The 26,393-nt window shown below is 33.5% G+C and overlaps 2 protein-coding genes across 2 annotated transcripts; both read left to right on the top strand.

Annotated features, from left to right (window-relative positions):
- The first annotated feature begins 11,375 nt into the window (after positions 1 to 11,375).
- Positions 11,376 to 16,858, top strand: ELP6 (elongator protein 6). Its single transcript, XM_028070309.2, has 5 exons — positions 11,376 to 11,738; positions 12,629 to 12,701; positions 14,818 to 15,014; positions 15,093 to 15,239; positions 16,459 to 16,858. The coding sequence occupies exons 1-5, from the start codon at positions 11,499 to 11,501 to the stop codon at positions 16,582 to 16,584; spliced, it is 783 nt and encodes a 260-aa protein (XP_027926110.1). The 5' UTR covers positions 11,376 to 11,498; the 3' UTR covers positions 16,585 to 16,858.
- A 5,139-nt stretch (positions 16,859 to 21,997) lies between these two features.
- LOC146886191 (putative pectinesterase/pectinesterase inhibitor 33) lies at positions 21,998 to 23,675 on the top strand. Its single transcript, XM_085672930.1, has one exon. It carries the CDS (start codon positions 22,691 to 22,693, stop codon positions 23,450 to 23,452), a length of 762 nt encoding a protein of 253 aa, XP_085529056.1. The 5' UTR covers positions 21,998 to 22,690; the 3' UTR covers positions 23,453 to 23,675.
- Positions 23,676 to 26,393: the final 2,718 nt, after the last annotated feature.

Below are 26,393 nucleotides of genomic sequence, written 5' to 3'. Positions count from 1 at the left end.
TACAAATGAAGGGATCTTAAGGCATCTAAGAGATTCTAAGGCATGGAAGACATTTGGCCTTAAACATCCTCAATTTGCCTTAGACCCTCGAAATGTGAGACTTGGTTTGGCTATTGATGGGTTTAATCCATATGGCAATCTAAGCACTAGTCATAGTATTTGGCCAGTTGTACTCATACCGTACAACCTTCCTCCTTGGATGTGTATGAAACAAAGTTCCTTTATTCCCTTTATGATCATTCCAAGAAAGCGAGCTCCAAGAAATGATATTGATGTATATTTACAACCACTAATAGAAGAGTTGAAAGAGTTATGGAGCACTGGCATCAAAACTTTTGACTTATATGGAAATGAAGTGTTTGATATGCATGCAGCCGTATTGTGGACTATCAGTGATTTTCCAGGTCTTGGAACCCTATCTGGATGGAACACACATACTGGGTTGGCATATCCTAGATGTAATTTTGACATAACTCCTAAGAAGCTTCTTAAAGGTGGTAAATTTTGTTTCATGAGTCATCGTAGTTGGTTAGATGGAAGGCATAGATTTAGGCACCATAGTTGACCCGTTTATGCAGTAAGTATTTATGTATTTTTGTATAATTAGTTTTTTGTTCAACATTACATTATATATTTTATATCTTTGACATAGGGAATTTAGAGACACTTTACGAAGACAACTAAGAAGCTGCACACGATCATCCTCTGTGATAGACAAGAGGGTTCATAGGGAATTTGTAAAGTAGTTTTCACGACGTGTATGTATATTTTCTCCAATAATCTTTAATTTATATTATTAAAATATTAAGTATGTTTTTGAATATTAAGTATTTTGTTCTGTTTTAGATAAGGAATGAATCAATTGGTATCCATTCAATTGATTTAAAATTCTTAGTTATGGGTCTGATTGATTGTGCAAAGTGATATAGTGCCTACAATGTGAATGGGTTCAAATTTTGTATATTGGAGCGTGACCTTTGGCTTAAAGCATAAAGTAGTGGAGTGTTTGGTACATTTGGGACAAGGAGTTATGCAAGTAGTATTGATAATCAAATGCAGTTTGGAGGTGTGCCATATTACGGTTGATTGGTAGACATAATTGAGATAAATTACCATGGACATTTCTCAGTTGTTTTATTCAAATGTATGTGGGCTAATACAACTTCTTCTAGAGGGATTATGACGAATGACTTTGGATTTACATTAGTAAGTTTTTCACGTTTGATCCATATTGGTGATAATGATGATGATGAGCCATATATTCAAGCACCAGAAGCTCAAATAATGTATTATATAGAAGATGAGTTGGATAAAAATTGGTGCATACTTGTACATTTAAAGCCTAGAGATATGTACAACACGGGTGAAGAAGATGTTGATGATTTTCATGAATCTAAACCATTTGAGCAATAAAACTTAGAATTACTATATCCAGATGAGGATGGAAATATACAACTAGTAAGGTAATTGTCACATAACACTCTTTTTCCTATTCAATTTTCTTAATTATTTCAGTTTATATGTGTTGGTTGATCCCAACTTCTCCAAATGTTAGTTCTCTAAATCAGTTTCATAATGAATTTGTAACATTGTTTCTAATTCTACAATGAGTTAGCTTGCATTTTTCTTCTCTGTTCTAATATGTTTTTCATGCTATGAAATGCATTCCAATCATCTCAATCACATTCCAATGCTTAATTCTGTTTAAAGAACAAGTTAGATAATATAGTTGTTAGGTAACACCATTAAGTTCATTTATGTAGAATTGAGTTTTGGTTTGTGTAATTGAATTTCAATTTCTGTATTCCAGAATCAATTTTGATTCTGATTTCGTTTTAGTTTCCGTATTTGAATCATGTTTTCATATTTCTGATTCTGATTTCGTTTTAGATTTTAATTCATCTCATGCATTTCTATATTGATTCAGATTCAGATTTTGTTTTAGTTTTTAATTCATCTCATGCATTTCTATATTGATTCAAACATGTTCAAATCATCTCTGGGATGGTAGGAAGGAATGAAGAGGTGGTGGCAAAGGAGAAGAGAAGAGAAGAGAAGAGAAGAATATTTGGAGTGGAATGTTGAAGAGGAATTGGTGTGTGTGTGTGTGAGCAGAGGAGTAAGGTTGGTTATATATTTATAGTGCAAGTCCTAAAGGGTAGGGAGCCAAGTGGCAATGCAGAAAGAGTTTGAGAAAAAAAAAATGCAGGCTTTCTCAAGAAGAGAGAGAAAGAAAGTGTGAATAAATGGGTTTAATTTAAAAGCGCTTTTGTCCACTGCCCCAAACATGTCACGAGAAGTCCAGGCTCCCTAGTATTGTAGGGACTAAAATGTTATTGACAGTATTTGTGGAAAGTGTCTCCCTGCGGGTATAATCTCGCGTGGGATTTTGAGTTTATACGAGTCAAGAAATAATGAATGTTTTTGTTGTGTTTGTTGTGTTTATTGGCATGAAGTGAGGTGGTATTAATTATGTCTAGGTTGGTTAGGACGTAATGTTAATTATGTAGATGCAGATAATGAAGGGAGTAGCAGGAATAGATGGAAGGGAAAGGTAAGTTAAGAGAAAGTTGATAGGGTATTTTTTGTTTGGGAAATTGGTAGAGTTAAGAAATCTGATGGAAAGTGGGTATGTGAGAAAGTTTGTGTCACATCCCTATAGTGTGAAATGAAGAGAGATACAAAAGAACAGAGAATATTTTGTGATAAAAGAAAGATGGCAAAAACAATTTGAAAAATGGAAAAAAGTCATCTTAAGATAATTGATGTTTTAAATTGAAAATCATATTGTTAGGTATCAAAATTTTTCTTTTAGATAAGATGGGACCTTGCAAGATAAACATGAAATTGGGAAGCAAATAAATAATACATGATAAATGAAAAAAGTTTGTCTCACGTTACAGTAAAAGATGCCAAGTCAGTTGAAAAGGATAAATAAAGAAACTTTTGTTTCCATGTATGCTTTTTATGAACACAAAAAGCAGATTACTAGAGAAAATAACACATGATAATTGATACAAAATTAATCAGATTCATGTGATAACAAGTTCTGCATTCACTCGGTCGTTCATGTAATGAAAATCTTTGTTTGATTTTAGATGTAGTAAAATTTGTAGGATTAGTGAGAATGCATTATCATAAATGGTAGTTTCTCTATTCTTCCACAATATTTTATAACTCCCACAATATTTTATACCCATTTAATTGCCCATTTTCAAACAAATGCTATAAACAATCCATAATTGGATCAAACAAGTTTCCTCACTTCCAATCTTCTGGCAAAACATAAAACTTCACATCTCACAAAGATGAACAATATAGGAAAGGAGCAATGTGTGTTGTGATATTTAATAAATGAATAGATGTGTGCTATTAGATAGGAGTAACTGATGCATGAAAGGCAATTGAACGTTTATGCACGCTATTATTTAATCAATAGAAATCAACTATATAAAGTTGTTTTACAACCAAAAGAACAACCGACTCAATCCCTAATTTATTGGAATGGCCCTATAAAGTAGATGTTACAATTTGCACAAACTTAAAATAATAACAGCAAGTAAAATAGAATAATAAAAAACTGACAATGTACTGGACCAGCAACCTAAGGAGAAGCTACGCGACGCAGCGCACCACCGAAGCGGAGGAGTGTAATATCCCGTCAGGATATTACGCATTTAAATAATAAAATAAAGAAAATAATAAATTCACTTCATTTAACAAAATATCATTTCCCAAAAGCACAGAAAATTTAAAACTTTTATTATATCCAATATAATCCAACAACTTATTTCAAAAAACATAAAATATATATAAAGCTCCCCATGATATCCTCGCTCCATAGCTAAGCCTCACCCGAACCACCTACAACAACATCATTTGCTCACAAGTACCGCGTACACGATCATCGCCAACCACAAGCAGATAGGGTGAGCTTAACAGAATAAACATATAGTTATATATTCACACACACACACACAAATATATATATATATATATATATATATATATATATATATATATAACACTTATATATAAAACAATCATTCACATCAGGGGAAATTTCCTTTCTTTAGTTCTATACCACATGGCCACAACCATGTGAATCATGTTTTACATCTTCTAGTGATTACCTCAAGATGACTTGCTGCCATACCTATCGACCACAACTGATAGAGCACGTGCGGGAAACCATTGCTACTGATCATACACCGTAACGCCAGGTAGAGTTCCCAATTACGAACATAGTTCACAACGTCCCAAGACTACCAAACTCGTTAGTTACTACTGAGGAGGGTAATCTATCCGGACCCATCCGTACTGGCCACAACCAGCACACTTACACCGGCAACACTCGCCAACCCGAGCTCAACTTAAGGGTCCCTCGTGTTTATCCGCCATCCCGAGCTCAACTCGAGGGATGCCATTTCGAGCTCAACTCGAGGAATGCCACATGCTTAACCGTTATCCCGAGCTCAACTCAAGGAATACGTTCCGAGCTCAACTCAAGAAACACCAACAAACCCACCTTTGAAGCATCACCAAAAGCCTTGTAGATCACGTAGGAAGAATCCAGCAACCCAAGGCTGGAGCAGCAAAATCGCCTAGCGGGGGACACGTACCCCTAGGCGCGTAGCGCCTCTGAAAACACCCACGTTGCAGACCCCGCCTGGCGGGACTAGCCTCACCGCCAGGCGCACTCGTTCCAACACCCAATGTCGTTGCCACTATCGCCTAGCAGTCTAAACCCACCATCAGGTGCTGTATTAGTACCTACACAGTTTTGGTTTCTATGTACTTCTTCACAGATTTGATTTTTCAATCCAGACATCAAGACTCACTATGCCTTTCACCAATCCAGTTGAATCGCTTTTCCAGTGGCTAACTTACTATCCAGTTTCCTACTTCCATCTAAGTCCAACCATCCATGTGTACAAAAATTGGTTTTCTTAAAGTAAACCTTATTCATCACTACCATAACATCATGCACTCACAGGGCTTATTCCTTAATATCACAATTATCTCAATGCCAGATTCACTCTCTAGATCATGCACACTCTTCCAAGTTAACTAAATAACAACCAAGATACTCCACCTTAGGCCAAAGACACAAAAATCCCAACCTTACTACCACTTCTCATTGTTGCCTCAACCCAAAGCAATTACACTTATTATTTAACAATAGGACCCTAAGTAATTCCTCCAAGATAGCACCACACCATTTTTCCTTCTTTAATATTAAACATGTCCTAGGTTCATCTAAATATCAATTAGTCCTATATACTCTACGATCATCCTCCACTTGGCTAATTATATTTATAGAAACCTATATCAATTGCGGTGATATTCCAGTCCTCTACCATAATCTAATTGTAATTATTTTCCTTCAGCACCATTAAACCATTCCAATTCTCCTTAGTGTAATTCCCACATCCATCACCTCAGGTCTCTGTTCCATCACGTTTCTTAATAATAACTTAGTATTAACTTAGTTTCCACAGACCCAATTCCTCCAAGGCACCTTCTAGCCACGCAGATTTTTTAAATTGTGCTAGCGCCTGGCGACTCCCTGTGTACCGCCAGGAGGTGCATAGCCTTCTGGGAATTTCCCAGAATTTTTCCAGCACCCTCGCACCCCAACAACTCCCAACCTCGCGTCTTTGTAATTTCCATCCAGTTCCTGCTCGAAATCGCTCATTATCATAGAGTTTCACATTCCCCTTACACTATTAACATTATCCAATACAATTAACCCCACGAACCTTCCTTAAACCAAAAAACCCAATTTTCCCAACCATAAGAGCATTTTTCACTGTTCCATTCAATCACATGCCCTATGACATGAAATCAATTGCCATTTGACATTCACACATCCTTTAACAATTGAACTTAGTTTTTCCTTCGAACAAAAACAACCCAGATCACAGAAAACATTAAATTCGAACCAAAACTTGCTCGCGTCGCCTGGCACGTCACTCGCTACTGCCAAGCGCTTCATATAGACCCAAAAAAACTAGGTGAATCAATATGTGTCGCCTAGCGACCGGGAATGTGCCACTAGGCGGTTCCTTCCCCATGAACTCATAAGTACCAACACATGATGAGCCGCGTGGCGGCTATGCCTAGCCCGCCAGGCGGTTTCTGGAAAATTTCCAGAAATCCAAAAATTTAAGCAGAAACAAATGACATTCATATTTTTCACAATGTATAGCATGCGATTCAGGCTTAACATAAATTAGAACGTGTAAAACTCCCTAACCTTGTTTACAATAACCTCCCTTGACTCTCCTCCAATCAGCCTCAATGATTCACTCACCACACTCTCTTCAGTCTGATTTTCGTCTCCCTCAACCAACCCAGTAAAACCAGCCATAAAACCCCTCTCCTTTTCTCTTAATTGGCCTCTAATTGGTGTCTTAATGTGGGTTTAATGTGGCAAAACAAAAATGGCTTAAGGTATATGATAATTACCATTCAATGACTCATTAAGGACTACTTTCTAGCCCTTCTTGGCTGCTATATCAGGGTTTACACTACCCTTTCACATTCAAACCAAAACTAAAAATAGCAAAAATAAAGTTTAATTTGGGTTCTCCAAGGCTTGAACCCACAACCATGACAACGCTCCACCATTTAACCAATACATGTTTCATGTTAACTAATATAATTCAATTATTATATTATCCCACAATTTAACCAAGACAATAATTACTAACATCATAAAAGCGTGTCACGTGTCAATTTGTGATTTCTTTAAATTTTTTTTTGCCACATGTCAAATCCCTTATGTGACACGTGACATTTTCAGTACCACGTAACAGAGTAATGTCACGTGTCAGTGTTACTATCAAATGTTATATTGTCTTGATTTCAATTTAATTTCCATATATCTTGATTCAATTTAGTCCCTACTTATGTATGTCTCTTATTCAATTTTTTCCCATTTTTTTTAATAATTAAAATATTTTTTTAATCTTTTGTTATAAGATTAAAACTAATTAAGATTCCATTTTTCCCAATTTTTTTTAATAATTAAATTTTTTTTATCATTGTTTATAAGATTAAAACTAATTAAGTATAAATATTTTCACAAAATTAAGTATTAATATTTATATTGTTTCTCTCCACTTTCAAACCAAATTTATTATTTTTATAAATGCCATACTAATATTTTGTTATTAAAAGTGACTTTTTAACATACTACATTATTGTATATTATTAACTTTTTTTTATTAATTTTTTTTTTCAAAATAAAACAATATTGTTTCTCTTCAATTTAAGAACAAATTTATTATTTTTATGAATGTTGTACTAATATTATTTTGATTAAAAATGATTTAATAAAATGACTTTTATCACTAAATTTTAATATAAATATTAATACTTAATTTTTTGTAAAAATATTTATACTTAATTAGTTTTAATTTTATAAAAAATGGATTAAAAATATTGGGCAAAATTGAATCAAAGACATATAAGTAGGGACTAAATTGAATTACTGAAACATATATGAGATTAAAATCAAGCCAATGAAATTTGATAGTGACACTGACACGTGACATTGTCCAGCCATGTGGCATTAACAATGTCACGTATCATACCAAGAACCTGACACGTGGCAAAAAAAATTACAAAAAAAAATTAAATTTAAAAAAAAGTAAAAAATACAGATTGACATGTGGCACGTTGTTAATAGCGTTAATATTTTTTGTTTAAAAATAATCTAAATGAGACATTTTTTCAAAAGTTGTAATAGAATTGACAATTTTTAAAAAATGGAACTAAATTGACACACCTTTACTAAAGTGAGTACTATCCAAATAATTAAATCTTAAATTAATTTCATGTTAGCTTATTTATTTAAAAATATAGGTGAGTTGTGGATAAACTCATTATAATCCAGTTCCATCCATAATCCGTAGGTCAAGTGAACGAAATTGATTTTGACCTATAATTAATAAAAAAATTAATTTTTTAACCTCACCCGTTAATGGAACCTGTGCGAAATCAAATTGATTCACGGATTCAACTCACTGTAACATGTCTAATATGCACCGGACTCGAAATAGGCTTTCAGAAAATAACAACCCGAAGAATAATACATTTGTGTTACGGGAAAGATAACTATCGAAAAGAGTTAGAGATGTCTAAAGACTTTGGAGGATAGCCTTCAAGGAGGATCTGTTTCGATGAGGCAATTTAAGAAGGTAGTTCATTTTTTTTGAAAAATTTAGATTTCTTTATAATGAAATGTTTTGTTTGGATAGAGAAATTAAAAAGCATTTCAAATGCAAGCATTTTTTTGAAGGATTTCAATTAGCTAAATTAGTAGAAATTCAAATACTCTCAAAATATGTAGAATTTGAAATTCTTCTCACTCAACCTTACATTCTAAACTCTATGGTGGAGTTGTCAAACGGGTATGAGGACCCAGACGGGTTGGGCGGGTCCGAGAGGTGCCAATTTGGCCTAGCCCACAGGACTTGGCCCTGACCCATGTGGGCTAGGGCCAAAAGAGCCCACATTAAAAAAAGCCCCCATCAAAGAAGCCAATAGGGCCAAAAACCCTACAAAAGCCCTGTGGGTTAAGGCCAACCCATGGGCTTTCATCTTCAACATGAAAAATATATTATTTTTTAAAATATATTATTATCTATGGGACAGGCCCAACAACCTGAATGGGTCCGACGACCCGGACGAGCCCAACGACTCGGACGAGGCAGACTATCCAAATGAGCCCAATGATCCGGACGGACCCGACGATCCAAACATGTCTGACGACCCAAAGAGGCCCGACAATCCAAGCGGGCCCAATGACCCAGACGAGCCCGACAACCCGATGAGCCTGATAACCCGAACGAGCCCGATTACCCAAACGAGCCCGACGACCCGGACGGGCCCGACGATCCAGACAGACCTGACCACACCGACGGTCCCGACGACCCGAACGAGCCCGACGACTCAGATGGGCCCGACGACCCAAACATGTAGGACGACGTGGATGGGCCCAACGAATCAGACGAGAACGATGACCTAGACAGGCCCATCCAAACCGTCGGGTTCGATGATCCAAACGGGCCAAATGACCCGAACGGTCCCGACAATCCAAACGGGCCCGAAGACTCGTACGGGGCAGACTATCCGGACGATCCCGACGACCCGGACGAACCTGACAGTTTGAAAGGGCTCGTCCGGGTTGTTTGGCCCATCTAGGTCGTCGAGCCTGTTTGGGTCGTCGAAAGTGTCCAAGTCGTTGGGCTCGTCTGAGTCGTCGGGCCCATCCGAGTCGTCGAGCACGTCCGGGTTGTCGAGCACGTCCAGGTCGTCGAGCCCGTCCGGGTCGTCGAACTCGTCCGGGTATTCAGACTCATCCGGGTATTCGGCCCCGTCTGGATTGTCGGGCTCGTCCAGGTCGTTGGGCTCGTCTAGGTCATCGGGCCCGTGTTGATCGTCGGGTCCGTTCGGGTCGTCGGACTAGTCTAGAGCATGGGGCCAATGACCTAGACGGGCTGGACCAGACCATATTGACGAACTTGACGACACAATCGTCCAGTATAGGTCGTCAGGCCTCTAAATCATCGGGCCGACCCAGCTTGTCTGGGTTTCCCAATCGGTCCAGCTTGGGTGGGTCGTCGTGTCTAACCAATCCGGTTGTGTAGTTGGGTAAGCCCGACCCATCTGGGTTGTCGAGCATGTTTCCAAAATTATCATGAACTCAAAACATAATTAAGCCTAAAATAAATATTGTTAAAATTAAATTTTATCTCACAATAAATTCAATTTTTTTTTCCAAACAAGAAATTGAAATGTAAGGTATTTTAATTTCCTTATCCAAACAAGTTATTTAAAAAATGAATGGAATTTAATTACAAGCAATTCAAATACAAAGCATTTCAATTTCTAAGCATGGTTGAAATGCTCCATCCAAACACAAGGTAAAGGAAAAAAAAAACATATCTAAACTTAAATGAGTTACAAGGTGCAAGAAATTATAGGATGCAGACTAGAAAACAAACTTGTAACAAGTTCAACTAAAATCAGAACTTCAACTATATATAAGCAATGAACACGCGTGCTATGCGGATGCATATTTTTTAATGATAATCAAAAATAATAAAATTATTAGGGTTAAATATGTTTTTGTCCCTAAAATTTAAGTGAAATTTGGAATTAGTCCCTCTTCAAAAATTTTGACCAATTTAATTCTTCAAAGATGCGTGAATTTAGTCCTTTTAACCTAATTATGTTAAATTTATTTGACGTTTCAAACATGTTTTATGATAATATTTGAGTTAATATTGTAGCAAATATGTGTCAAACAGTGTAAACAATTCAAATACTATCATGATATGTGCTTGAAACTTTGTGAGTGACTTTGTGATAATATTTGAGTTAATATTGAAACTAAGATGTGTCAAACAGTATAAACAATTCAAATACTATCATGATATGCGCTTGAAACATGTTTGAAACGTCAAATAAACTTAACATAATTTGGTTAAAATGACTAAATTCATGCATCTCTAAAGATGAAGGACTTAATTGATAAAATTTTTTGAAGAGATATTAATTTCAAATTTTACTTAAATTGTAGAGACAAAAAACATATTCAACCCTTATTATAATTATAAAAATAAATATAAATAATTTTTATAATTTTATTATACGTAATTTTTAGTATATTTAGATATTTTTTATTATAAATAATTATTTTAGTTTAAAAGAATGGTTAAATTTTTAAAAGAAGAAAAAATATCAAATAGAAAAAACGATTAAATTAAAAAAATGGTAATTTAAAGGGTAGAATAATTATTTTGATTTAGAAGAATACAAAAAGATGATTATATGATAAACAGTATAGATAATAATTTTTCATTTGATGCGTACAAATTATTCTTTTTATTTTGTTTTCAAAAGTATTATAAAGTTAACATAAAATATAGGGTTAGATATGTTTTTGTCCTCAAATTTCAGTAAAATTTAGAATTAGTTCATTTTCAAAAATTTTGACTAATTTAGTCTTTCATCTTTAAAAATGTGTGAATTTAGTCCTTTTAACTAAATTTTGTTAAGTTTATTTGACATTTCAAGCGCATTTCATGATGATATTTGAATTGTTTACACCGTTTGACACATTTTCGCTTCAATGTTAATCCAAATATTATCATAAAATACGTTTAAAATGTCAAATAAAACTAACAAAATTTGGTAAGAAGAACTAAATCCCCGTATTTCTAAAGATGAAGGACTAAATTAGTATAAAATTTCAAAAAGAGACTAATTCCAAAATTCACTGAAACTTGAGGGATAAAAACATATTTAACCCTAAAATATATAAAACGAAAAAAACAAAAAGTATTCGCATATAGTCCTAACTAATGGTTCGGGTTGTTGGGCGAGAAAACGAGAAGAAAAAAACGTTAATTATTCGGGTCGTGCCGGAGGCAGTTGGATTGGAAGTTTCATAAACGGTGAACTGAAAGCAGAAGAAGCAGAAGATGGAGCAGAAAAATTGGAACCTTCTGGACGAAGCGCTGGGGCTTCACAACAATGACAACGCGAAGCCATGGCCTTTGTGTGGTCGCTTTGTTCTTGTGGAGGACTGTGTTGACACAAGCGCCGCTTTCGTTCTTCACCACATCCTCAAACGCTCCTTCTCTTCTCACCCTTCTTCCGCCGTTCTCTTGCTCGCTTTTTCTCATCCTTTCTCCCACTACGATCGCGTCCTCCGAAAGCTCGTATTTCCCTTTTCTCTCTACATATATCCATTTTATTCTTTTTCTTGGGCACTGTAATCTTGTATTTGTCTACGTTTCCTAATGTTGATTTGGTGGTGAAACTGCTTTTGCTACTGATAAGGTAGCTAAATATTCGTTTCACATTGGATGTCTTTGCTTATGTTATTAGCTAATTGTATTTTCAACAACTCGACACTGTAATAGTGTTACTCTGTCTATCTTTGTTTTTGGTGGATACTTGAAACTGGTCCTTGAAGGTACACATTATGCCTTGAGAACTATAAATTGAAAAAGGTTTGTGAAAGTGCAATTTGTCACTTAGTTTAATCTAAAATGAAAAAATGTAGTGTGAATGATACTTCAACATAATTTTAGGGACTACAGTTATAGACTGATAGCATGAGGATTTTTTTTTTTTTTTTAATTTTCTCATTGGTTGGAGCTAAGAGAAAGGACCAATTTCGGTATTGGACCTTTTTTTCTTATGAGTAAACAATAAATTTTGAAAAGTGCGTGATATTTCGTAACCTAAATTGATCGTTTGCTCTTGTTTTCGTCGTAATTTGGTTTCATAACATGCTAGTCAATTGTTTGTCAATCAACATTGGTTGACAACAGTCGTAGTAAATTGTGTCTCTTAAACAAGTAGTCCAGGTTTTCAATCCTGGTGGTGCCACTTTTGGTATGAAGTAAACCATGTTGGGAGAGGAACACTCACCTTGTGTGCCCTCAAAGTTTCTGAATCATTGCTTTCAGCGATGAACGATCCTTACTAGTAATACCATGATAAAAAAATTGTTTGTCATAATATTTTGTTGTATTCTGTTACGATGTCTCGTTTTTTACTCAGTTGTATTTGACAAACTTCACGGGTACTTGTGATGTGATAGGGTTGCAACTTAACTGCTCAAAGAGATAATGGCAGATTATTTTTCCTTCCTATGCTTATGTTTCAGTGTCCAGGTGAGAAACTTCGTTATTGGTATTTAGCTCTTTTTTCTCATTGTTTGTTTGAAAAAGATTGAATTTGTTGCAATAGTTTGTCTTTAATTTGTTACTGATGTACTGTGTTTAAAGTTTAGATCAGAAACTACATGATTTTGTCATTCATGAGTCTTTCCCTAACTCTCCTTCATTACTTGATTTCATTGTTATAAATAATCGTTAAAGTAGGTGAAGCAGTTACAATTATGTTTAGGCGATGTATATAGAAGAAATGCGCAAGAATGGATAAATAAGTTGAAATGGAGAGGGAAGGAGTAATTCAGTAGTAATATGTGATGGTTGTATGGATAATATGAACCAGAGACACATTGTGAATTTCTTGATGTTCTGCAGTAACTGGTCAATTTTCTTGAAATCTATTGATGCTTTTTGGCGTCAGTAGTAGCAATAGAATTATTACTTTCAGATACTCAATATAGTACTACTGAAAGAAACAGAGGAGCATGAAGTTTAGGTGGCTATAGATAATATAGAAGTACTCAAATTAGTTAGTAAACAAATAATGAAAAAGAAGTGGAACTTTTATTGGTCTACTTGTGTGTGGCTCGTTCTTATCCTTGTTTGGGAGAATATGCAGGAAAGAAAAATGAGCAAAAGTTAGTAAATGAAGATAGTGAAAACTTTCCTTTATTTGAGGTTGAGAATTTATCCATGTTAGGGTCCCCTGATTCACAATGCAGGTTTTGTAGCTTTGATCACTAGTGAATCAAAAGCAAGGTTTGAGAAACATATTCAACATTAAAGAATTTAAAGATCTAAATTTTGGATGGAGAAAAATGAATCAGCAGCCCAGTATTTGAAGCACAAAAGAAATGTTGTGTTAGAGATTAAGTTAATGATATACGAAAAGTATTTGAGCTTATATAAAAGTTTGTTGGCTAGTCAACAGTGATGAGAAGCCAACAATGTGTTTTACATATGAAGACACTTGAAATTTGGTTCATGTGCTTCTAAACTTCAATAGTTTTAATAAAATCCTTTATTCAACAATTTCAGCCTGAAATTGTCAAAGAAATTTTAGAGTGCTTTTACTACATTCATTTGAAAAAAGGAAATAAAGTCAACTATTATATTAGACTGTTAGATATCCCATATTGACTTATAAGTTGGTTTTCTTAAGTTAGTTATGGGATTAGAACATATATTAGCAAGGTATATACTGGGCCATCATATCACCCACTATGGTACCGTTATTGGACCATCCATCCATGAATCTCTATTCTCATGTTTGAGATGTTTAGTCCTTGGCAGTGGGAATGTGTTGAATACCACATCTTCATAGAGATATGATCAAATTATAATATATATAAGTAGGTACAACTCATCTTTTATGTAAATTTTGTGAGGTTGAATTAGGTTTAAAGTCTATTTTCCAAGCTATTAAAAGTTGCAAAAGATTGTTTTCACAATTTATTATATGAAGCTAAGAATGAGTCATAAAACGAGATGTCAAGAAGAAATAACACTAATTTTAATCTAATTAATCTTGACTATATATTTCAAGATGATCCATTCTCTCCTTAGATCGAGGAAAGAGAACATCCACTGATGGAAATACAAAATTGGGTGGTTGCTGCCTAGAATTGATACTGATAGGGATATACGGAAGTTGGTGACGACATATCCAAAGTATCATGCTATAGGCATGACAGGAACCTAATGACTGGTGTGATATCTTCTAGACCTATAATTTAGTGACCATGGTATTGACGAATATCTAAGAGTAGTTAAGGGTCAATAGAATGGCAAGTGAAAAATTATTATTTTGGTGTAGTGCGGAAAGTTCTATTCCATTTAAACATTTACATCCCATAATTCTAAATTAGTAACTGATCATAATGTGAGGTGCGAAGTTTGCGTGAACACAGTTCATCTGATGAGATTAAGAAGTTAATAATTATAAGAAAGAACAATTAGTTCCATTCCATATCCCCCAATTTGGAGCCTTGTGTGGTTCTGTCTACTCGATACTTATCTATCAATTCCATAGCTTTAGGAACAATAATGAAATTGAGAAATGTAGAGTCTGTGGGATTATATACATCCCTGAGTAACAAATTTTATTGATGCCTAGGTGAAGGAAAACCCAATCATGATGGGCTTGCTTCTGTGTTTGAGCAAATTGAAAGAGTGATCACTGTGTTACATCAAGACAAGAAATCCATCTCTATCATTATAGATGATATATCTTTTCTTGAAGTTGCTGCTAATGGTTCTTCAGATGATGTTTTGAACTTGATGCATTATTGCCATACGTTAACATCAGAATATGTAAGATAATACTACCTTTTCTGTGTTTGAAATCTATTCCAATGTTTTTAGTTCTTCATTTCTGTGTTTGTTTCACAGGGTTGTGCATTTATTGCACTTGATCATAAAGATATTTATTTGAATGGAGACAGGACTGCTGTTATCTTAGAGATGGAGTACCTTGCTGAGATTTTGGTCAAGGCTGAACCATTGGCCACTGGTTTAGCGAAAGATGTGCATGGTCAGGTAGACTTGTATCATTCTGCACTGCAGTATAATAATTTCATACTGAAATTGTTTATACAGTCCCAAGATTTTCTGGATGTTATCTTATTGAGAATAACCCGTTTAACTTCTTCCTATCTTTCCATCTTAATCTAAGCTTATGACAAAATTGTTATTTTATATTATTTCACTTTGTTGATTAAATAACCATGCCACTGCTGCCTTTCTATTGAAATGAAATATAGAATAGGAAAAACCTTCAAGGCAAGTCAAGAGACCACTTGTTATGAAAACATTTCACCTTCTTAGAGACCTTGAAAGCAAAGAAAAATTTTTCATTTACTAATGACACTATATACCTTTGGCTTTCGAAACATGGATTGCTACAAGCTTTTCAGTTTGATCTTTACTAAGAAACCTTATCTTAAGTTTTATCGTTTTGTAATGTCTGGTTAGAAGTCCTCATATTTAAACTCCCTTTCTCCGAGGTTTCTTTTCAAGGGTATATGACGAACTTATTTTACTCTAATTCTTTCTGGTGTTTGGGTACAAATCAAATGACTTAACTTTTCCTATAGATCTATTAATTGGAAATACGTTTTTCAAGTTTTTCACTTTTTAAGTTAAAGAATTCAATCTGAATTCAAACAAAGGCAGTATTGTGTTAAAAATTCACTAGGGTATAAGTAGTCTGCTTATTGAATTTGATTTCTCTTTTCTATTCTTTCTGATTAAATTTCACAGTCTATATACGAGGGAGCTCCAAGGGTTGCTTTTTGTATTTCAGTCAAAGAAAAATGTCTTATTTTTATGTTTTGTAGCTCGGCCTAGCTTAAATTGTTTCTATTTCAGGTTCATCTAAAAATATAGCAGAGAACTTGTTACAGAGTTGATCTCCAGACCTATATACGCAATGACATTTTCTTCTATATCATGTTTTGACCCACAAATCAATTTCCCCAACTTCCCATTTTAATACCTCCAAATTTGTGTCAAATAAGGTTTTCTGATCCCTATGGATTAAATGTAAAAGAGATAACTACCATTATTGTTTATCTTCCCTTTGTTGAATTTTGTTGTATAAGTGACATTGCAACTGCTAATAGATCATGCTACTGCGTGCGTTGATTCCTTGGATTTCTCTTAGATGATGATTTAATATAAAAGCTTCTCTGTAACTTTTGATTAAATCATATATCCACCGTGGTTGATTATGTTTTATTGTTCGTTTTGTATGTAGTTGATGGTGTTGAATAAGGAAACACAACATCAGCATGGAATTACAGCCATTAAGAGTTACAATTTTCACTTCAAGATCAAGGAAACTGGCATCGAGTGCTTTTATCCTGGTACAAAAATCCAATGATGATCGATGATGCTTGATAGGAAGAATACTTACTCGATTTTGTGAGATGATAGAATCCAATGCGATTATACTTGAATTGGTGATTGACACAGTTAGAGTTATTGGTTTTATTTGTGCATCACTGACTGGTTTCAATGATTTTTTTCACTTGATCTTGTATTATGTGAGTAATGAAAGCCTTGGAGCACTAAATTTTTGCCATACATTCATAATGGATGCATAAGGCTAGATTTAAATAAAGTAATATTAATTATTTGTATAGTTTTAAGACGAAGATTAACTTCTCTCCTGCTTTCATTAGATACGTGAAAAAGATCCAGTTAAATGTATTATGAAGGGACATGTGGAGAACATGAGCTAAATCATTTTATTAAAAGCTTTTCGATTTGCTTCTCATCAAAATACAGGTGAACTTCCTACGCCTTTTATATTTCCTCTTGCACCCTTTTCTTCTTTTTTTTAAGGCCTAAAAGTATACTTAATGGTCAATACGTAATAATATTTGTGTTTCTAAATAACTAATTCAAAGCCCTCAAAAGGTACGGGTGTACAGTTTAGAATACGTATTTTGAAGTATAAAATAAAGATAACATATTACTTATGAAGAAGTACATATAAAACGCGTATGATTGTTTAAAATAGGTATCTTGTAACATAGCGTACTCAATTTCAGAATAATTATTTAGGAAAGTAATGATTTTTTTGGAATTTTCTAAACATGAGATGTAACAACAGATCTGTTAATTTAGTGGCATCTTTACTTCAGATTAGGTATACGCATTATTGGCTAGGTTGGTCCACCCCACAAAGAAATTGCAAGCTTGAAAACATTGTCCGTCTCGCATACTTGTGGGTCTGCGGGTCCGCACATACTTGTGGGTCTGCGGGTCCGCAAACTAATCAGCATATTCGGGCATCTTGACTTAAAAAAAAAAACAAGTCATGAATATCATAATTTTTATATTGGTTAAAATACTTTTTTTTCCTAATTTTTGTTCAGTTTTGTCATTTTAGTCCTAATATTGTTTTTTTTTTCAAATAGGTCTAAATTTTTGTCAATTTTGTTCAATTTGGTCATTTTTTACTAACATCATTTAAATAACTAATGGAAATGAACAATGACTTTCACATGTCACTTGGTAGTTACTAAAAAAGGTATCATAACAGGCAAAAATAGAACTGTCAAAATGGGTTGGAAGTCGCAAGCCAACTCGGCCCACCACTGATTTGGACCAGGTTGGGTTGAATTTTTTTTACAAATTTCAGTACGAGTTAATTTTTGACCTGGCTCTCCCGGGTTGAACTCGTGATGAGTCAGGTTGATTTACCAACCCGCAAATAATGGGTCACATAAGTATTTTTTATTATATTGGATTTTGCATTTGACTCGGGTTAAATTTTTTTTTTTTAGCCAACACATTGGTAATATGTATTTTTGTGATTTTGGTTTGTATTTGGAGCTTAACATCCTTTTGGATTGTATTTGGATTTTGTTGAAGTTTATTTATATTTTAATCATAATTATAATTTAGTTTTTTTGAGATGGAAGAAAAAAATTGTATTTTTTTTTAATTAAGTCAATGAGTCAACCCATTTAACCCACCAAACCGTGGTGGCCCAGGCCGGGTTCAAATTATTTTGACTCGCTAATAAGTGAGTTAGGTTGAATTGACTCATTAAGTGGTCAACCCGTGATGGGCCGAATTGACCAAACTGTGTTACCTGTTTTGATAGTTCTAGACAAAAACTTAAAATAAAAATAAAGTACTGGATATTGACATTTGTAGAACAAAATAATGCACCGAATTTTGACATCTATTGAAAAAAATGGGGGTGGGTCAGTTACAAAAGAGTAAAAATGTAGTTACTTTTAACTGATGAACAAAATGAAAATTTAAAATTTTTATGGAATACATGAAAAGTATTTGGAGGTGCAAGGAAAAGCTCCTTTAAATAAAAAGGGTGGTGTGGGTGTAAAAACAAGTATTGGGCTACTAGGTCATTGCAAAAGCAAGTGTAAAAAGAAAACAAAGGGATAATGGCAACAATATGCATTGAGCAAAACAAATGGTGTAAAAAGAAGAAAAAAAATAGTCGGTGTGGGTATTAAAAATGGTCTTGGGTTGTTAGCCTAGCATGCAATGGAGGTATGGAAAGAAAAAACAGTGGGGTGTGAATAAGAAATAGTGAAAAAGGACTAGACTCTCTTTTTCTGCTTTTCTCTCTTTGCTCTTTCTTTTTTGTTTGCTTTCTTTTATTTATTATTTACTTACATTTTCTATTTTCTATTTATTTTTCATCACTTATTCCTTTTAAAAAGATTTTTCTAATTTTTAATATTTTGTTCTTTTAATTAATTTTTAATCTTTTTTTTAATTGTTTCAAACACTTTATTTTATTCCTTTTTATTGACTACCTATTTTTGGATTTTTAAAATTAAATTTTATTTACCCAAACAAAAATATGTATTGACAAATATGATCATTTGAAACCTTAGATTCTAAGTCACAATGGTCGAGATCTCTAAGTAAACCTCTAACCCTCTAAAAACTAATTAAGAGTTCAAAGACTTAGCCACCGATATAGATATAAGTACATGACTTCATAGGAAAATAGTAGTTTTTTTTTTATAGAATATATATAACCTCTTGTAAAATAACACATTAAATATTGCAGTATAGGGATCACAATTGAGCTCTTTAATAAAACAAGTTTTATGTAATTTCTAAAATTTTACATGATGACATATATATTATTCACATTCATTAGGTTTAATATTCATACATGTAGATACTCACTCAAGCAAGCACACACCCACGCATGCACCTATGAACGCACGCACATACCCATGCACCCACACACGCACGCTTGCTCGCATGCACACATACACTCAAATGCACGCATGCACACGCACACACGCACATATACTTGTGTTTGAGTCCATTAATGTATTGTCACAACCAAAATCATAATGGGAAGACAAATTATAAATAAAACAGTTTAGGATCGCCACCATAGTTTATTCTAGAAAACTACAAAAAAATTACAAAGATAAGACGTGATCTACAAAAATTGAATTATGGGTTCGGAGTCGGTTATGTCTACAAAAGGTGTTGGTAAATGTCCGAAGAAGATGATACCATTAATTAAATATGTGAAAATGATGTGATTGTTTAAATGTTTAATTTTCCCAAAAATATAAGAAAAAATTGTACAAAAAATAATTTTTTTAAAAACTTTTGGACCTAACAAAGATTGACCTCGTTCCTATATATTTTCATTCATTGTGAAAAATCATGAGCCACATAGTTATAGAAAACTATTTTGAAAATCATCTTTTCTATTTTTGGATGAACATGACCATGATTGACCTCACTTCTACATATTTTCATTCACAATAGAAAATAGGAATCACATAGTTCTTAAGAAGAACAAATTTATTTGCAGTTGATATTTTTTAGTTTTGAAATTTTTTATATTTTTAAATTACTTTAAAATGATATTAGGCAACACGAGCATTCATTCAGAAAAATAATCACTTGGCAACCAACTATAGGGGGAAAATAGTCATAAAAAAAAAGGAAACTTTTATATTTGTAAAAAGCAAGAGAAAGGGAAAGATAGTGTCAAATGGATGTAAAAACTTTCTGGATGTCAAAATATTATTATTCTAATGAAAATAACAAGTTAGTTAGAGGAGAGAGAAAGTGGGGTATGAGAGGAGTTTAAGGAGGGTGTGAATAACAATGTAAATGTATAAAGATATTAAAATCAGAACACTTCCAAACCCAATAAAAAATAAGTGTGTGAAGAAAAATATATAGATGAGAGTGTTAAAAAAGATTAAACAAATGTTTGCCCATTTTGGAAATGGTGTGAAAATAAAATAGAGGTGGAATGAGTTGTAAAACTTGTTGGGCTGAAAAAATAGAAACAAGGTATATGAAAAAGGTGGTGTGGATGTAAAATTAGGCATTGGGCAACTGGCGCATGGCAAAGCATGTGTAAAAGGGAAACAAAAGGGGGCTTCTCCCTCCACCTCCAACAGTTTCTTCTGTATCCCCAAAATTCTTTTTAATTTCAGTTTTATCCTTGTAGTAAAAAGTAAATATTAAACAATAAATTTTGTCTTTTCTTCCAGCAGCCCACCAACTCCAATATTTCAAAACTATTACTTCTCTCTTTTGTTTGCTCGTGCAGTGTACCCCCAATATTTTAAAACCATTTGACCTGGCTCATTCTCTCTTCTTTCTTCTTTCTTCTTCCACAGTTTGTATCAGTGTCATTTTTATGATTCATGCTTCACAAGGCCAAGTGCACATTTTTATAACTTTATATCCATCAAACAGGTGTTATGTCTAGTAGGCTTGTATTCAATTATACTATATGCTTATGTTAATTTTTATGTCATTGTGTTGTTATTATACATTTGCCAAAAAAAAAAAGAGAGACTTTTTTAGTTAAACACTTTGCCTTCCCTTAAATTTGCAAATGACAACTCTTTATTTAAATAATTAACATTTCCATGCCAAAATCATATTGATGAACAATACATTGGAAAAGACTTAACTTTAATTTCCTTACAACAATTAAAGAAATTTAAACTTAAAATAATTTGTATGATTCACAGTCCACAACCTCGTGCATATTTTCGTAAATTCATCAATGCACAAATATTATAATCTACTATATTTAATTTTAGTCAATGCTTATTATTTATACATCAGCTAAAATTTATTTATGTATTTAAACACTTAACCATGCTAAATTCTACTTATAAAACTGGACTTCATTACTTTCTTTTTGTCATACGCTAAAAGGTATTGTTTTTTTGTGTGTTGCAAACTCATTGGATCTTCATATATTTCTCGAGATATTTTCTTACGAAGTTTTGTTATAGCATCTATAATGGCCTCTGGTTTAGGTGGACAGCCCGACAAATATACATCTACAAGAATTAGCTTATCTACGCCTCGAACAAATTACCTTTTCAGGAAATTTCCAAACGAATAATTTCAACGAAATCTTTCAATTTCTTATTTTACTATGTTCAACTCTATGTATTCCTCTATCCGTAGAGTACATTGAATGTACAGAAATGACTATCCTATTACAGGAATAGCTTCGGGTATGCCTGTTACTGTTTTTACTGCCCAATAACATATTTGATCCCAAGGTAAGGAATAACCAGTTACACCAAAAGATGCAGTTAATATAGCCAAAACTACACCTGTAACCTTTAGCCTTCCAAGCTAACAATGCGGGTTCGATTCCCACTACTCGCTTACATTCTGTCAGAATTTAGAAATTATATGTTTAAAATCTTTGTTGTTTTCTTATTTGTTACCTGTTTTTATTATTTAGAAAGAACACCTCTCCCCTTTTTTAATAAAAAACTATTAGTATTAGAAAGTAAACAAAGCAATGAAATTTCTAAAAAAGGAAAAAAAAGATAAAGATATGTTACAAAAACCTCTTATAAATATTCTTTTCAATTATAAACAATAGAAGCGTCCATTTTGATATATAAAAAATAATGAATTTGAAAACATGGTAAAAAATGAAATTTCAGAATTTTTTTTCATACATATCAACGTGATGGAAGTGAAAAAATATCTTTTACGTATCCACAAAATTTATCAAGTTTTGAAAAACTGCTACAGTTTGTATTAGTGTCATTCTTTTATTCAGCTCACACGTTTACCCCTTCCACACTCCAGATAGATATATATATACATCCAACACAATTTCATCACCATAACCATTACAAACCTAAAAGCATATCAAACATTCTCTATTGTGCAAGTGCAAGTACTACAATTCACGAAAACTTTGTTAATTTGTTCAATCTCCACCTGAAATGGAAACCCTTATTGCAAAACTATGCATCACACTGCTATTCATGTCTTTAATCCTCTCGGTAGCATCATCAAGAAGAGAACCAGCTTTATCCAACAATTGGTGGTGCAACCTAACTCCACACCCTGTGCCATGCAAATACTACATCACCACCACTCAAACCAAGAACCACAATTTTACATTGATCAAGCACAGAACTATCTTCCGAGGAATGCTTGTTGAACATGCCCTAAACTAGGCTCTCATCATGCAGAAAGAAGCACTTGACTATGACCGCATGCCAACAAAGAACCACAGAACCGTTCATGGTGACTACTTGAAGCTCTATGGAAAAACCATCTTCCACCTCAACCGCACCCTCGAGTGCTTCCACGGGAACCAGAACTGCTCCTCGGTTGATGCACATACATGGCTCAACACTGCCCTAACCAACATTCAAACATGTCAAGATGGAACCATCGAACTAGGTGTTAAAGATTTCAAGGCTCCCAAATACAACAATGTGACGGAGATGATAAGGAACAGCTTGGCCATCAACATGGACTTCATGAAACACGACCATCACACCGAAATAGCTCACGAAGAAGCGTTTCCAAGTTGGTTTTCGAAGCCGGAGAGGAAATTGTTGCAGTCCACAACGATAAAGGCTCATGCAGTGGTGGAGAAGAACCTCCTAGGCACCAATGGTGTCACCCCACCTCTTTCCTCTCCCCAAACCTCCAAGCACAAGTCTGACTTCAATTCCCTCTCCAAAGCCTTTTTTTGCCACCCTCTTTTTGCCACTTCCGCCCCCTCCAGCCCCTCGCACCGCCACCACGTCGATACTTCCACCATCCCTGAGTGCGACGAGTCTGACACTTCCACAGTTGACTCTGCCTCCGGCCGTTGGGTTAGATTTCAGGGCCAGAACGCCGCCGGTCCCCTTTCCCCTACCTTTAACCTCATGAAACCCGTTATGCACCAGATCCTGCTCAAGAGGGCATACAGTGGGGTTCCGTTGCAGAGATAGACAGAGGAGTGTCCGATTTTGACTTCGAGAATGGCAGAGTGAAGCCTTGGGGAGGGTGAGAGAATACACGAGGTGGGAATGGATGAACTGGAGCTTACTCTCAGATTTGGAAAAGCTTGATTTGTTCTCGACAATCACCTTGATGAATGAAGTATTGTGTGTGAGAGAGATTGAGAGTAGGGGAGCCATCTAGGGCACACGAGAAGATTCAGAATTGGGAATATGGGAAGGAGAAAGATAATCCATATGCACTGGTTAAGGAATCAAAAGTACAAAATGGGATTTTTTATAAGCCATATTTTACCTTTACACAACAGTTATTAATTATAATACCCAAATGGGATTAAAAAAAATACTAAAGGGATGTTGAGATCCATTTAAAAAAAAAGTGTGAAACGAACATCCGCTTTCATTAATTTTTTTGTTTTTTTATTAAAATGGATGTCGACATCCGTTTCACACTTTTTTGAAATGGATCTCCACGTCCGTTTCATAAAAAAAAAGAAAAAAACAACGAAACGGATGTCGCGATCCGTTTCAGAAAAATATGAAACGGATGTCGACATCCATTTTACATTTTTTTGAAACGGATCTCGACATCCGTAATACAAAAAGAAAACAATGAAACGGATGTCGACATTCGTTTCACAGTTTTCTAAAACGGATCTCGATATTCATAGTACAAAAAAAACAAAAAAAAATGAAACGGATGTAGACATCTGTTTCATATTTTCCTGAAACGGATCTCGACATCCGTAATGATCACAAATAAAATATAACTATATCACTTGCAACAGACAATATTCCAACAATCCATTAATAACAAACATGATTAAAGTGGAAAGTGGAAAGCATACTAACTTGCAAGAAGAACTTTCTAGAGAAAAGCGTTGAGAAGTTTCAACTAGTATGGAATGAGGTTGGAGGAGCTTGAAGCAGACCAGTGTTACAACCTTCAGAGAGGGAAAGCAAGGAGCACCACTGGAGAGAGCACATTCAAATGAAAGAGATGGAAAGCAGGGGGATCACTTAAGACAACACAATAACAAACGGAGAGAAGAAGGAGAGAACGAAAACAGAAGAAAGAACGGAACATAAATATTGGGGGTACATCATTGTAGTAATAAAAGCAAAACCAGCCACAGTAAATTCAGTTTTAATTCTTCAACCACCGAGACATGTAAATTATTTATTAAGGTCAAAATGGTAAATTTTGGAGGTATAGAAGAATCTTTAGAGGTGCAGGGAGAAGGCCCCAAAAGGGTTTTGGTAACAACGTGGATTGGACTAAAAACATTGTTTTAAAAGAAAGAAAAAAGTGGTTTGGTCATCAAAATGGTTTTGGGTTGTTAACCAAACATGCAATGGAGGTATAAAAAGAAAACACAGTGTGGCGTGGATAAAAAATAGTGAAAAACATGGATTGGACTTTTTTTTCTACTTTTATCTCTTCTTCTTTTTTGTTTTCTTTTACTTATTATTTACTTATTTTTTTCTATTTTTTTATTTATTTTTCATCATGTAGTCGGTTACATCTAGGGAAAGTGTTAGCCCCCTACAATGCCTCTCAAAAAATGATATCTTTAATTAAATATGCGAAAAATAATTACTTTTTTAAATGTTATTTTTCTCCAAAAATAAGAAAAAGATTATACAAAAGAAGTAAAAATAGTTTTTCAAATTTTTAGGCCCGATAAAAATTGACCTCACTCATATGTATTTCCATTCATAATGGAAAATCATGATTTACGTAGTTTTATAAAATTCTTTGGAAAATCATTTTTTTTAGATGAACTTGACAATGACTAGTTTTACTTCTATGTATCTCTCCATTCACAATAAAAATTAGGGATCACATAATTACGTTTGATATTTTATAATTTTAAAATTCTTTTATATTTTTGAATTATTTGAAAAGGATATTAGTCGGCCATAAATGATTGTATAAAAAAAAACCATTTCACAACCCACTGTAGGGGTGTAAAATGGTCATAAAAAAGTGAACTTTTGTATTTGTAAAGAAAAAAAAAGAAAGAAAGTGAAAAGTAGTGCAAAAGGAGTGTAAAAACATTTTTGATGTCAAAATATCATCGTCCTGATGAAAAATACAATTTAGTTAAAGGAGAAAGAAAGGTGAACATATCATAGAAATAGATTTTAGGGAGAGTATGAAGAGTAATGTAAACCAGTAAAGATATTAAAAACATATCTCAGCCAACAAAAAAAAGTGTGTGCAGACAAATATGGGGATGAAAATGTTTTGAAGATTAGGTTTTTAGCCCATTTTGGAAAAATGGTTGTGGAAATAAAATAAGGGTGAAGTGTGTTGTAAAACATGTTGGCTTGAAAAAATAGAAACAATGAATTAAAAGAAATGGAATTCGACTTCCAAAAATATATAAACGATTTTAAAAGAAATATTTATATATATATATATATATATATATATATATATATATATATATATATATATATATATATTTATTTATTAGAAGTTGATTTTAAATATATATCGTTTTCATTTTATTAAATTTAAAGTTTATTTTTTAATTGTATTTAATTTTTAATTTTATTAAGTTTCTAACAAACTATAATAAAGTAAATTGAAAATTTTAAAATATAAAAAAATATATTACAAAAATATAATTAAAATTAAATATTTAAAATTTAAATAAAACTAAAATAAATTCAAATAAAATATTAAAAATGTATATTAATTATATAAATAAAATAATTACAAAAATATTTATGAAATAAATAAAATTAAAATATAACTTAAATTAAAATATAAAAAAATTTAAATAAAAAATTAAGAATATATATATATATATATATATATATATATATATATTTGCTTTTTTTTAATTATGTTTAATTTTTACTTTTATTAATTTTTTAATAAATTATATTAAAGTCAATATAAACTTAAAATTACAAAAAA

This window comes from Vigna unguiculata, chromosome 5 (assembly GCF_037176805.1).
Source record: "Vigna unguiculata cultivar grain cowpea cultivar isolate G323 ecotype 2 chromosome 5, ASM3717680v1, whole genome shotgun sequence".
Taxonomy (NCBI): domain Eukaryota; kingdom Viridiplantae; phylum Streptophyta; class Magnoliopsida; order Fabales; family Fabaceae; genus Vigna; species Vigna unguiculata.
The sequence above is the reverse complement of the archived record's forward strand: the minus strand, read 5'-3'. Positions and strand labels throughout refer to the sequence as shown.